General features: G+C 45.5%; 1 protein-coding gene across 6 annotated transcripts in view; it reads right to left on the minus strand.

Moving 5' to 3' along the window:
* PRR5 (proline rich 5) overlaps window positions 1-15,188 on the minus strand; it is a 77,772-nt gene that overhangs the window by 32,569 nt on the left and 30,015 nt on the right. For 2 of the 6 annotated variants that reach the window (XM_060275174.1, XM_060275175.1), the window contains one exon: window positions 4,934-5,047. The exons of 1 other annotated variant lie outside the window; for it this stretch is intronic. In XM_060275174.1, coding sequence (XP_060131157.1) covers window positions 4,934-5,037 — 104 coding nt within the window. In that variant the 5' untranslated portion in view covers window positions 5,038-5,047. Of the gene's footprint in view, window positions 1-3,282; window positions 5,175-15,188 lie in introns of those variants that run through there. 3 more of the 6 variants (XR_009557660.1, XR_009557662.1, XM_060275172.1) reach the window with 2 other exon arrangements.

Consider the following 15,188-nt stretch of genomic DNA (forward strand, 5'->3'; position numbering starts at 1 on the left):
CTTTAGGTGGCTAATTGAAACAGCTAAAGTAGTGACATATGCCACGGAGCATTAGAGCAGCTTACTTACAAGGCAAGAGAAAAAATAGACCCCGAGTCCAAATAAGGAAAGGCTGGCCACTGAGGTCACAAGGCATCACCATGGTGTTTGTGTGTGATTAAGGAGTTTGTCAAGGTGGATTCGCAGACTAGGGAACAGCAAGCAGGAGCTCCAGGGCCAAATCAAGTCCGCTATCAGTAATGCTATTTTCTTGCCCCTTTAGTTGTCTCTGCCTACCCCTGACCTCTTATGCTCCATCTCATCCTTAAAGTGGCCCTCCAATGAGAGGCTCAGAGAAAAAGGAAAGCAGAGCGAGTATATTGATTTGAGCCACTGGTTCTTGCTAACCTCTGCAGGGTTGAAGGACCAGTGTGGACCAGACAGCTCTGCAAGGCTCTCTAGCCGATTTGGTTGGTGCATAAACCGATGCCCTGGTTGACCTCCAGAAATCAGAGATGACCCAGACAATCAGCACAATCACTTCTTATTCTCAGATCTGCTAAGACAATGGAATTGTTGGGTTGATGACGAGGACTTAGATGGTGGCAAACTCTTAAAGTATTAACAGTGGCTGGAAACAGTTGGGCAGATTCTTCTAAAGAAGACCTTCCTTGACCCTGATGATTTCACTAGCTATCATTGAGTTGCAAATCTCTTTTTCTTGGTTCAAAGTGTGTAGATGTTAGGCTCCAGGTATCCTGAATGACGCTCATTTCCTGGAGCAATTTTTATCTGCCTTCTTCTAGGCAGATTGGGAACTGAAGTGGCTTTTGGTCAGCCACTGGTCAAATTGTAATAGGAGAGTGACAGAAGGCATGTGTCCAATTCCCTCACACCTCACATCAGCATATAATCAGCCATATTTTTCAGAAACGCCTGTCTGCTTTGGGCACACTGCTTTACATTTATTCCTACCTGATGATCATTTGCAGAATGTTGGGTTGGGTGGCTGCAGTTTGGCACTGGGGCAGCTATGCAAGAGTGCTCCACAAAATTTTCCACTGCCCCCCCCCCGGCTACCTATCAATTTATGAAACCACAGAAAGAAGTCATCAGAGGAGCTGGAGGTAGATAGTTGGAGGTAGATTTCATTATGGAGATAACACCCTTCTCTCTCTCTTACATGTGGTCCAGATGTAATCATGGATACTCTGTGCAGATGCCTAGAGGTAGTAACAGACTAGACGAGAGCTAAGAAACTGAAGTTCAATCAGATTTGCTGCTAATGTTATCAATCTAGGAAAGTAGTATTCAGCCTATTCCTTATGGGGACACCACCCCCTCTTAAAGACTAGGCGTATTAACAACTACTGCCCTGTCACAAATCCCCCCCTCCTTTTGGGCAAGCTACTTAAAAGGTCACGGTGACAGGCTTCAAGGGGAGGGGAGGGATGGGGTAAATGTGACCCTGTGACTCTTAATAAATCTGCTTTTGATACCATCGATTATGTTATCCTTCTAGGTTGTCTATGGAAGATGGGATTTGGGTGGCACTGTTATACAGAGCTTCCTGTCTTATCTCCAGGGATGGGTGAGTGCTTCTCAGCCCCCTGGGTCTTGAGCTGTGGGGTACTACAAGGTGCTATGCTGTCTCCAATGCTACTGAATACTACATGAAGCTGCTCGGAGTGGTCAATAAGAGATCTGGCACGAGGTGACATCAGTACACCAATGATACCCAACGCTGTTTCTCTGTAACATCTGAATTGGGATGGCTGAGAAGATGACTGGATGCAGAAGCGGGCTAGAGAAAGAATTTTTTTGATAAAAAAACTGAGTGTGGATCCTGGCAAGATGGAGGCTTTGTGGATGCTTCCTGGCTCTGAAAATTTGGTAAGTTGCTTGCCTTGGTTTGGGTCACACTCTCCCTGAAGGTAAAGGAAAAGGTAAAGGGGCCCCTGACCATCAGGTCCAGTCGTGTCCGACTCTGGGGTTGTGGCGCTCATCTTGCTCTATAGGCCGAGGGAGCTGGCGTTTGTCCGCAGACAGCTTCCGGGTCATGTGGCCAGCATGACTAAGCCGCTTCTGGCGAACCAGAGCAGCGCACGGAAACGCCGTTTACCTTCCCGCCGGAGCGGTCCCTATTTATCTACTTGCACTTTGATGTGCTTTCGAACTGCTAGGTGGGCAGGAGCTGGGACCGAGCAACGGGAGCTCACCCCGTTGCAGGGATTCGAACCGCCGACCTTCTGATCAGCAAGCCCTAGACCAGGCATGTCAAACCTGCGGCCCTCCAGATGTTTTGGACTACAATTCCCATCTTCCCCAACCACTGGTCCTGCTAGCTAGGGATCATGGGAGTTGTAGGCCAAAACATCTGGAGGGCCGCAGGTTTGACATGCCTGCCCTAGACTCTGTGGTTAAACCCACAGCGCCACCTGGGTCCAGGTGCATAATTTGAGGGCCTTTTAACAACTGTTCCTGGATTGGGACAGCTTGGCTACCGTTGTCCAGGCATTGGTAGCATCACAGTTGGACTACTGCCACGTGCTCTATGTGGGGCTGCCCTTCAGGTTGGTGAAGAGACTGCAGCTGGTGCAGAATGCAGTGGCCAGGTTGCTTGTGGGAACCCGCATATAACACAGGCATCCCCAAAATGCGGCCCTCCAGATGTTTTGGCCTACAACTCCCATGATCCCTAGCTAAAGTGGACCAGTGGTCAGGGATGGTGGGAATTGTAGTCCAAAACATCTGGAGGGCCAAAGTTTGGAGATGCCTGGTATAACATCTTGCTTCTGTGAGTTTCACTGGTTGGCAATTTAAGAATAAGAGCATGTGGCCTATCTACTAGTCAAGCAGGACCTGAGTGCAACAGCACTTTCCTCTCCTGAGGTTTCCAGCTGCTGGTATTCAGAAGCGTATCATTTCTGACCACAGAAGCTGAGTAGAGCCATCAGAGCGAGCGGTCACTAATTGTCTTATCTGCTAGCAGACTAAGATAAAGGCCCAATACAGCTCAGGATCAGGTTAATTTAGAGACACTGTTATCCATTATATATCCAGCAGGTCACTGCAGTCTGCAGAAGAGCCTCTCCTACAAGTTCCAAAAGATCAGAAGCATCTTCCATGATAACACAGAACAGGGCTTTCGGCTTGGCTACTTGTTTTGTGGAACAACATTCCTGTCCAGATTTGACAAGTAAGTGACCACTTTCCAGAAACGGTTTAATACATTTTTCCCCCCTGGTGTGGTTTGCCACCTGGATGAATGGGTCTCTGCCATCACCGTCTACTTAAAAAAAAAATCTGCTGATTTTTATTGTGCGTGGCCTTGAGACTTGCATAGAAGAGGATTACAGTGGAACCTCGGTTTATGAACACCTCGATTTATGAATTTTCGGTTTACGAACGCCGCGGACCCATCTGGAATGGATTAATTCCCTTTCCATTACTTTCAATGGGAAAGTTCGCTTCAGTTTATGAATGCTTCAGTTTATGAACGGACTTCCGGAACCAATTACACCCATGCTTCGGGTTAAGTACGCTTCAGGTTGAGTACTCCGCGGACCCGTCTGGAACGGATTAATCCACTTTCCATTACTTTCAATGGGAAAGTTCGCTTCAGTTTATGAACGCTTCAGTTTAAGTACTCCACAGACCGCCTGGAACAGATTAATCCACTTTCCATTACTTTCAATGGGAAAGTTCACTTCAGTTTATGAACGCTTCAGTTTAAGTACTCCGCGGACCGTCTGGAACAGATTAATCCACTTTCCATTACTTTCAATGGGAAAGTTCACTTCAGTTTATGAACGCTTCAGTTTAAGTACTCCGCGGACCGTCTGGAACAGATTAATCCACTTTCCATTACTTTCAATGGGAAAGTTCGCTTCAGTTTATGAACGCTTCAGTTTATGAACAGACTTCCGGAACCAATCGTGTTCATAAACCGAGGTACCACTGTAGTAAATTCATGCTCCTCCTCCTCCTCCAGGCTCAATTAATGGTGCTATCAAAATCCTAAACATCCTGGGATTGGGGTACACAGGGGACTGCATTATTCCACACAAACCTGCCCAACCAACAACTGGAGGCCCTTCGCCCCTGCATTCAGAGTGGCTAAAAAAGAGAAGGCCTTTTCGGGGGATGGCGATAATTTAGCGTTCCTCCTTCCTTTTCCAGACCACCACTTCTCTGCTTTCAACTGAATGCCACTCCACCCCCACCACAGTGTTTCTAGTCAAAAATATTTTTTAAAGTCTTTTGAGGTTTCATTTCACACACTTGCATATAACAATTAGTAAGGCCCAGAGTGTACATTAAGATTATAGTCTAACTTGGTCTGCTTCTCTCTTTTTCCCCCTCTTCAAATGCCAACATCAATAATGGTTAAATCTTAGTGACAAAATAGGGAACTCTGGCGTTTTTTATTTGTATTTTTTTCAAAAATGGCAGAGATTCCTTCAGCAAATCTCTCTCCCTGCGATTTTCCCCCTAGCTACAAATATATTTAATAATTCACTTCAAGTGTTTCTCTCACCAAGACACATGCAGTTTTTCCTGTTCCAAAAAAAAACCACCCTCCCCTCCTATGGGAAAGGAGAAACTACACCTACTTTCTCAACAAGCAAAGCAACCAGGAGACATAATAGCCAGCAAAAGAAAAAGCGTTCCCTAGATCTTAACAGTCATCGCCAGCGAGAATGAAATGAGTATGAGAGAAAACCATGTATGTCAGCACTAACAGAAGGGCTAGAAGCATGAAAAAACCTGGAAGTTTCCTCTCATATGAAAACCAGACCAAGAATTCAAATTGTGTTGTGCCTTGTTGCTGTGTGTGTGTGTGTGTGTGTGTGCATGCACGCTTTAAAATCTGAGCCAGAAGTGATTGCACTGCGTCGGCTATTGTGGAAACAATTCCTGGTGCCTGCGTGGGGGGTATGCAAGATCGTACCTGTTCCAGGTGGCGTTGGAGCAGGCCCGTCGCTGCTGGGTCCCCCGCTCATCCAAGGATGCCGGCTCTCTCTTGCCCAGATCACTGAGGCTGGGCGAACTCATGAACTTCAACCTGCGAAGAGTCCTCATGGTCAAATGTGTTGTTTTGTGCGTGGCAGCTAGAGAAACACCATCCTTTTTACAACACACACACACGCAGCTGGAGCAGCAGCTTCTCTGTTTGCTGTTCAAAAATGAAACTTAAAAAAACAAAACAAAAAACAAAGAAGAGAGAACCAGTCTCTACAGAACACACCTCTGCCAGCAAGAAAACAAACCTTTAATCAGATCAACTCTGACGTCATAAATTGTGGTTAATAATTTCTCCAGGCTTGCTTTTTTTCTTTTATAAAAAAGCTGAACTTCTCATTGCTGTCCTTTACATATTAAACCGGAAGATTGTGCAAAACTTTTTCTCATCCCCATTGTCAAAAAAACTGAGAATCTCATTCAGCATGCATGTTCCAGCTACCATAGTAAAAGCTTCACTAAATTCTCAATAGGGTTCGCCCCCTTCTCTTGTAACCAGAGCCAATAAGGGAGGGGGAAGCGACCCACTAAGTGTGACTATGGAGATTGCATAGGGAAGTTTCATAACCACCGATCCCCTTTGCCACATTACAACACACAAACTCTCTCTCTCTGTCTCTCTCTCTCTCATCGCGGCAAATAACAAATCTGCTTGTCTAAGAGGTTGCTTAAGCTGAAAGCAGGAGATAAGGTCTGTTTAAGGAGAGGACTTAGAATGGGGGACATACAGTATTTGGTCTCTAAAACGCCACAACCTGGAGAAACAGACAGAGATGACTCAGCTTGAAATTTGAAAAACTGGGAGGAGCTCAGGAGCATATATGACAGAGCAAAGCCGTTTGCAGTTGAAATAGCCTAACAAGAGCCTCCGTTCTTATTCTAAGGCAGGTCGTGTATCCACCCAAAGCGGGAACTTAAGTATCCTGGCATACTGAGATTTTCCATTCTCTTGTAAAAATATTCTTCAACTCTCTAGGTACACTGACGAGAACCTTTAGGCAGTTATCTGATCACACAATACTCCTTTAACCCCAAATCACAAAAGAAGTGCACAATATTAGGGACCCCTCTGCCCCCAAACCACTCAAGTTGAACAGATCTCTTGCAAGAACAGTTTATTTCGGTAGGTAAGTGCCAAAAACATCTGCACCTGCCTCTCAGCTCTGATTTGCATGTTACAGTTTAACAAACACATCATATGTCAACCATGTGCTTTTGCGGTAAACTCCAGTTGTCGAATCTGCAGTTGGGGGATGCTTCTATCTACTCAATTTACTATACAGTGTCTAATGCTTATAATAATGATATTAATCACTATGAGCAAACACCCCATAACATGTAAAGAAGCTACCGGGATTTATTTCAAACAAAAACAAAACCATAATTTATCATTTAGAAACAAATGCAAACAACTGAATGAACAAGCCCCCAAAGGAGAGCCCATAATAAGTGGGGTTGTTAGGAGAGGCTAACCTGTGCCTTTGGAAGAGGCAGGAGGGGGAGAAGGAAGATAACGTACAGGGATTTTAAGTTTCATGTTCAAAACTCTCCACCCCAAGATGGACTTCACTAAACATGATTCTGAGTGGGCACACTGAGCACTACCTGCCAGGCCAAGAATGTGCTCCCCAAACCCTGTGTTTTGTGAGATTCACAAAAATGGATTGAGATTCCTGCACTGCAGGGGGTGGACTAGATGACCGTTTGGAGTCCCTTCTAACTATATGATTCTATGACATTCTAGGATTCCATGAAAGGAGGAGATCTGGCGGTGGCTTCGCCCATTAAGGAACATTACATGCAATGTACAGGGGTGATGGTGCTCCCAGAAACTCTTGAGTTTCTGTGTGCAATACGTTCTGCGTGCAAATGTGCAATACGTTTAGGAGGCAGGATCTGCCAAAGATGGGGCTTCCCATTTAAGCTATGGTTGGCAAATAGACAAAGGATGTATTTTCTCCTGTTTGAATTGAATTTATTAAATGCACTAATCAAAGTCACAACACCAGATCATATCTGTCTATGATCATATACGGATGAGAGAGAACAAATGACATGCAAATGTAACAAATGGGCTCAAAGACAGCATAAATACCCCTGGAGAATAACAATAAAACGCTTCAGTTAAAAAAAAAAAACACCCCATTTTGCAAACTGCAGTAGGATAAAGAACAGTAACAAAGCAAACAGTGCCTGGTCTCTCATGCGTCATTATTCCAGTATTTGACTGGAAAGAAGTGGTATCCGTTGAAATCAGATTAGTGAGAATACAGCCCCTCCAATACCCAGCGTGGGTAGTTGAGAGGTGATGAACTTGCAAGAAGTATTTATGAAAGTTAGAAACGGAAACCACACCATGTCAAATATAGCCTGGCTCCTTGCTTTCCACATATCATGTGCTAATATTTCCATGAGAGCAAGACACCAAACATGCTTAAAGCAACTTGCAACTGAAAAATCAGAGGACATTTCCCAGCCTCTAGCTTTTGCTAATCTGCCTACAACCCCTAGTGGTACAGCAACAAAATTGTTTTTTTTCTGATTCAACCTGAGAAAGGAACTCTTTGGCACTGTGTACCATACAAAGCAATCTCAGCATCTCTGAAGCCTCTCTGAAACTAATTTGCTGTTGGTACCTCACTCTGGCAGAATTAAGTCATGCTAACCCATCCCTCTAAAGGGACGCGGGTGGCACTGTGGTCTAAACCACAAAGCCTAGGGCTTGCCGATCAGAAGGTGAGCGGTTCGAATCCCCACGACAGGGTGAGCTCCTGTTGCTCGGTCCCAGCTCCTGCCAACCTAGCAGTTCGAAAGCACGTCAAAGTGCAAGTAGATAAATAGGTACCGCTCCGGCGGGAACGTAAATGGCATTACTGTGCACTGCTCTGGTTCGCCAGAAGCGTCTTTGTCATGCTGGCCACATGACCCAGAAGTTGTCTGCGGACAAACGCCGGCTCCCTCGGCCTATAGAGCGAGATGAGCGCCGCAACCCCAGAGTCGTCCGCGACTGGACTTAACTGTCAGGGGTCCCTTTACTTTTACCTTTACCCCATCCCTATCACCTGCATGCTGGACGGGATGCTTAGAGGAAGGCGAATAAAATGAATCTGGATCTTGGTAAGATATAATAATAATAATAATAATAATAATAATAATAATAATAATAATAATATACCCCGCCCATCTGGCTAGGTTTCCCCAGCCACTCTGGGTGGCTTCCAACAGAAAATAAAACACAGTGATCTATTAAACATTAAAAGCCTCCCTGAACAGGGCTGCCTTCAGATGTCTTCTAAAAGTCTGGTAGCTGTTTTCCTTTTTGACATCTGTTGGGAGGGCGTTCCACAAGGCAGGCGCCACCACCGAGAAGGCCCTCTGCCTAGTTCCCTGCAACTTGGCTTCTCACAACGAGGGAACTGCCAGAAGGCCCTCGGCGCTGGACCTCAGTGTCCGGGCAGAATGATGGAGGTATACTGGACCGAGGCCATTTAGGGCTTTAAAGGTCAGCACCAACACTTTGAATTGTGCTCGGAAATGTACTGGCAGCCAATGTAGATCTTTCAAGACCGGTGTTATGTGGTCTTGGCGGCCGCTCCCAGTCACCAGTCTAGCTGCCGCATTCTGGATTAGTTGTAGTTTCCGAGTCACCTTCAAAGGTAGCCCCACGTAGAGCGCATTGCAGTAGTCAAAGCGAGAGATAACTAGAGCATGCACCACTCTGGCTAGACAGTCTGCAGGCAGGTAGGGTCTCAGCCTGCGTACCAGATGGAGCTGATAGACAGCTGCCCTGGACACAGAACGGGTGCTGTGGGTAGATGGTCCCTGTGCCTGTTCTGGACAGAGCTATCCCTCTAAAGGAGCGGTGACATCTCTTGGGGCTACTCCTGGATTCATCTTTGTCTGCCATTGAATTCAGGCATGGCTCCAGGCCACTTCCAATGCAGATGTTATGGAGAAACAGAGCTGCAGATCATCAGCGTAACTGGGCCCTTCTGGACAGAAAGAAGAACAAGAGACATTCCAGTTCAACTTGAGGTTTGCTGGAGGACACACTTCCTGGGCTGTAAAGACATGGGGGAGGGGTGGCAGCGCTCACGTGACCTCCAGTGCCCTTCCATGACATCAAGAAGCAGTGAGGGGCTTAAGGAGGTGAATCCCCACCTTCCCCTCATTTTCTGTTTTTCTTCTCCAACTGACACAACACCCCAAGGCAGCTGAGCAGGCTCAGTTCTTCCTGGGTTCTTTGGGGGTGGGGTGGGGTGGCCCACTTTGATTTGTCAACGTTTGATGTTTCTGCATACCTCAGGCGCTAAGCAGTCATCCTTCTCCATCTTTCTCCTGCCCGCTGGGCACCTTCAAGACTCCACCTCACAGGGAGGGAAATGTGCGTGCTTGGCTCTCGTTGAGCTTTCGGTTTTTTGCATTATCGCTTTCTGCCAAGTATGCAGAAATCCCGGCCTAGTCTGGTCCCGTTTCACTGCCTTGATGGCAGACACAGGACCACCAAGTTTGCTATTAGAAGGGATGGCGATAAGGAAGATGATTTAACACGTCAGAAACTCTGCAGATACTGTACTTTGAAACTGATGTATAAGATCAGGGAAAGTTCATCAAATAACAACTGATAATGAAACAGTTGAAACTCCCTGCTCACCTCTGCGCTGTGTAAATTGTTCCTTAGGTTGCCTACCTTGCAGAATGTTAATTGGCTCTCTGAACAGGGCGACCTTGAAGGATCAGCCGGAGAATCACAGAACTCTCTCCTATGCTTATATATGGTGCGGTGCCTGCTAATGCCTGGGAAATCAGAGCTGTGGGTTGTGCAGAACTTCACTTTCCCACAGCCCTATTCTATAACTCAAGTTTCTTCCTCTTAACTGTCTAGATTTTAAAAAAACCACACAAACAAGTATCCACACCGCAAAATAAAGATAGGCTATAAAGGCAGCCTGCCGGAATAAAAGGAGCCGCTTCTGAGAGAGGATTCAGAGAGGGAGATGGTTTAAGAGAGAGCAGGAGGGAGAGAAAGAAAGCTGGTCTTGGTCTCTCTGTGTAAAAATATCTACAGCTAGAGAAAGGAGTCTCTGAGCTTAGATAGGAAGACGGTGCAGAGTGTCTTAGGAGAGCATTCAGACAGGAGTTAACCGGAGGGCTGAGTTTGAGGCAGGAGGAGGAGAAGCTGTGAGGATAAAAAGTCTCCTTGGGTCTCCTTGCAGTCAGGAGGGGAGAGATCTTCCAGAAAGAGAAGACTCCCAAACCAGGCAAAAGGGGTGCGTGGGGATCCCCTGGGTCTCTTATACAGTGGTGCCTCGCTTAACGAATGCCCTGCTTAACAAAATTTCCGCTTAACGAAAGGATTTTTCAAGCGGAGGTTACCTCGCTAGACGAATGCGTTTTACGAAAAAATTGTCTAGCGAATCGCGGTTTCCCATAGGAATGCATTGAAATTCAATTAATGCATTCCTATGGGCAAAAAAAAAAATTCAAAAAAATTCAATGCATTCCTATGGGATTCGCTAGACGAATTTTTCGCTATAAGAAAAGACCCGTGGAACGAATTAATTTCGTCTAGCGAGGCACCACTGTACTGCCAGAGTATCTCAGGAGTATGACTGATCAAAGGCTGGGAAACGGACAGAAAGTACCACCTCCTTGTTTAAGAACCAAAGTATTCAGCTGTAACACCTTCACAACAACTAAGTTTAGGAACTGAAGTGAAATAAGTGGAAATAAACTGAGCATTTACCATCTAGTCTAGAAACCTGTAACATCTAACTGAGGAGTAATAACTGAATTAACGCAGCTGACATTTAAAAGAAGCTGTACATTTATTACCTTGTTTAGAAGCCTGTATCATCCACCGGATTAAGTCTAATTATTAATAAGTTAACTATTTTCTGAAAGAACATGATTTCCTGACACATCCTTTGTTTTATCAACTTTGTTCTGTAAACTAAATCTTTCTTTATTGGTTCAGCTCCTGCCTGAGTCTTCAAGGATCTACGTTTACCCTCACAGGAAAGCCAAGATATACCGGTACCCTGTGGTGGTTATACAGGGTCTACAGAGAGGGGATCTGCTTCCCTACCTCCCTTTGGGAGAGAGGAGGAAAGGGGAATCAGCGAGAGTTGCCTCTTCCCTCTCCACGCTTTTCTGCTGGATGGAGGGTCAGGGCATGGTCCCAATTGTGGCAGCAAACAGGACGTCAACCACTAATATTACATTTACATTTAACGTTTGCAGAATATGGGATGGTGGTAAAAAGCAGTCACACCTGAAGCTACCTTTTTATTCTTTGAGCTTCCTGTTATCTCGTTTTCAGCAACCTCCTATGCAAGACCTCAGTTGCTATGTGGTAACACTAACACCTACACACACTTGAAAAGGACATGCCATTCTTGGCACATCCTGTCCTTTTGCTTCCAGGAAAAATGTCTCCTAACTTTGTTTTCAAGTATGAGCAATCTGGACTGCATGTACACTTATGGCTTTAAAGGAAGAGGAGACCAATTCTTAGAGGATAGGCTATGGCTGGCTACCAGCCAGAGTTTGAGGCAGCCATGCTTCTGAATCCCCATGGCTGGAAACCACAGGAGGGGGAGAGTGCTGCTCTTGTGCTCAGATCCTGCTTGCTGGTCTGGTCAGCCCCCCTGAGCACAGGATGCTGGACTAGATGGGCCATGGGCCTGATCCAGCAGGCTCTTGTGTTCTTATGCTAACGATCTCCAGATATCAGGTTTAAGGTTTTCTTGTGGAAAATGCCTCCCTCTACTGGAGGGATGGCTTTGAAGCGACTGAGATCCACTGAAAAACGGACACATTTCAACATGAGAAATTATATACACATGAATTGTTATAGGCTCTCAGCACCGAGAAAATTAAGAGTACATTTTGATGTATCTCAAGTGTATACAGTGGTATTTCGGTTTATGAACACAATTGGTTCCGGAAGTCTGTTCATAAACTGAAGCGTTCATAAACTGAAGCGAACTTTCCCATTGAAAGTAATGGAAAGTGGATTAATCTGTTCCAGACGGTCCGCGGAGTACTTAAACTGAAGCATTCATAAACTGAAGCAAACTTTCCTATTGAAAGTAATGGAAAGTGGATTAATCCGTTCCAGACAGGTCCGCGGAGTACTCAGCCTGAAGCGTACTTAACCTGAAGCATGGGTGTAATTGGTTCCGGAAGTCTGTTCATAAACTGAAGCGTTCATAAACTGAAGCGAACTTTCCCATTGAAAGTAATGGAAAGTGGATTAATCCGTTCCAGATGGGTCCGCGGCGTTCGTAAACTGAAAATTCATAAACCGAGGTGTTCGTAAACCGAGGTTCCACTGTACTGAGTGTATGAGTCTTCTGGGCCAGATTCAACTAATGTGATGTGTCAGCAGAAGGCAGTGCAAGGACTCCCGCTAGGGCAGAATGAGACCCTGTCATCATATAACACCTCTTCTACTCAAGAGATCTGAACTGGATGCCCATTTGATAACAGGCCAAGCTGAAGGTGTATATAAAACAACCAGTTTACTTGAGCGATTGCCTTACCTCAGACATGACCACTTTAACAGAAACATGGAATCACAGAGTTAGGCTCCACTGGTCATGTAGTCCAACCCTCGGCAATGCAAAAACTGGCACACTTACAGGTGCCACATAATATTCATTCAATCCTTGTAGGAAGTCAATATTTTAATCTCGCGGCATCTGCACTTTGGAACTCACTGCTTATTGACATCAGGCAGGAAACTCCACTGCCTGCATAAAACAGTTTTGTTTCGGCAAGCCTATGCAGCCATATGGAGTTTACATGTTTTATTTCTTGCTAGCTACTGTTGATTTTAATCACCTTTTGAATATTTTAAATATTTGTTTTTATCAATAATATTATTATTATTTTTCATATTAAGCAGTATAAATTTTGGACACCCACCCACTTTTTATGTAAATTTATAGGTCTCTTAACTCGTCCTCAAAGAAGCTTAAAATAAAAGCAACCATAAACACAATTTTCATGCTGCAGCATCACAGGAAAAAAGCTACGGTTTAGAAAAGAAAACCCACTACTAAGAATGCAGAAAGGCCTGTTGGAACCTCTCTTGAGGAAATTCCCTAATGGGTGTGTCACCATTGACTAAGTCCTGTTTCTTGGGGCAGAAGATCTTCATCTTAGATGGCTCGTGGCATCCAATACAGATGACCTCAACTCACAATCTTCCAAGACCTGTCTGAATTAGAAGGTATTTCCTGCTGGTAGGATGATAGCAAAGAAGGAGACAATTCTATAATATGGGTGCAGCCAAAAAAAAGCCCGCCTCTCATGTCACCACCAAGTCTGCCGCTGATGTTGATGCAGCCGAGAGAAGGTGACCACCCCAAGGATCTCCATACTCATGCAGAGTATCAGTTTATATTGGCAAAATGTAAAAAAAAGGAGCTGTATAAATGTATTTTTGTCTTTATTGTGTTTTTTCTCTCTCTCTCTCTCTCTTGAACCCTGACAAGACAGAAGTACTATTTTGGGGGCACAGGAGGCAGGCAGGTGTGGAGGACTCCCTGGTCTTGAATGGGGTAACTGTGCCCCTGAAGGACCAGGTGCGCAGCCTAGGAGTCATTTTGGACTCACAGCTGTCCATGGAGGCGCAGGTCAATTCTGTGTCCAGGGCAGCTGTTTATCCCTACCTGCCCACGGACTGTCTTGCCAGAGTGGTGCATGCTCTGGTTATCTCCCGCTTGGACTACTGCAATGCGCTCTACGTGGGGCTACCTTTGAAGGTGACCTGGAAACTGCAATTAACCCAGAATACGGCAGCTAGACTGGTGACTGGGAGTGGCCGCCGGGACCACATAACACCGGTCCTGAGAGATCTACACTGGCTCCCAGTACGTTTCCGAGCACAATTCAAAGTGTTGGTACTGACCTTTAAAGCCCTAAACGGCCTCGGTCCTGTATACCTGAAGGAGCGTCTCCACCCCCACCATTCAGACCGGACACTGAGATCCAGCACCGAGGGCCTTCTGGCAGTTCCCTCATTGCGAGAAGTGAGGTTATAGGGAACCAGACAGAGGGCCTTCTCGGTAGTGGCACCCGTCCTGTGGAACACCCACCCAGCAGATGTTAAGGCAATAAGTAACTATTTTACCTTTAGAAGACAACTGAAGGCGGCCCTGTTCAGAGAAGTTTTTAATGTTTAATGCTGTACTGTTTTAATATTCGGTTGGAAGCCGCCCAGAGTGGCTGGGGAAACCCAGCCAGATGGGCGGGGTATAAATAATAAATTATTATTATTATTATTATTATTATTATTATTATTATTATTATTATATTTTATGTACTGTATGTTACTTTTCTTTTTTTCTTGATTTCCCCCCTTGTTTTTGTTTGTCTCTACACTAATGCAAAATAAAAATATATATTTTTTAAAAAGACATAGGAGCCCAACAGAGCTGCAAAGCAACTCTCACCATATTTTCTAACACTGAGCCATGTACAACCTACCTAGACCTGACCACCCACCTGCTGTTGCCGTTACTGCAACCCAGAGTTCCATACCCAACTAAGCCTGGCCTAAACCAGAGTGTGCAATACGCCAAAGACCCTTCAGGGCTGCAGGTCGGTCTCAAACCCTTAGTGTGTTAGGGGCTTCCCCTGCATGCAAAGACAGGCTCCAGCGAATTGAGCGGATGAGACAAAAGTGGGTCGAACGGTAAAGAGGGTGGTTTCTGCGTGTGCTTTAGAGAGAAGTGAGGGGCAGATGGGCCTCATCCACCTGGGAAGGTAGCCCATCTAGAAGAAGGAAAACTAATCCTAAACCTCTGCTACCTTGTGGCTATACTCATTCATGAGAGAAAGGCTTCAGGAGTAAACCCCGAGAGGAAATCCGTACCCACTACCTTGTGGGACATCTTTGGGAGAAGAAAAGGCTAAGGAGTAAACTCGACACAAATCCCAGCAACTCCTGCCACCAAGCATGGGAGACACCTGGCTTGAGAGCAGTACATGTGAAAAGGATCTAGGAGTCTTGGTAGACCACAAACTTGACATGAGTCAGCAGTGTGATACAGCAGCTAAAAAAGCCAATGCAATTCTGGGCTGCATCAATAGGAGTATAGCATCTAGATCTAGGGAAGTAATAGTACCACTGTATTCTGCTCTGGTCAGACCTCACCTGGAGTACTGTGTCC

This window comes from Zootoca vivipara, chromosome 5, assembly GCF_963506605.1.
Source record: "Zootoca vivipara chromosome 5, rZooViv1.1, whole genome shotgun sequence".
NCBI classification, from domain to species: domain Eukaryota; kingdom Metazoa; phylum Chordata; class Lepidosauria; order Squamata; family Lacertidae; genus Zootoca; species Zootoca vivipara.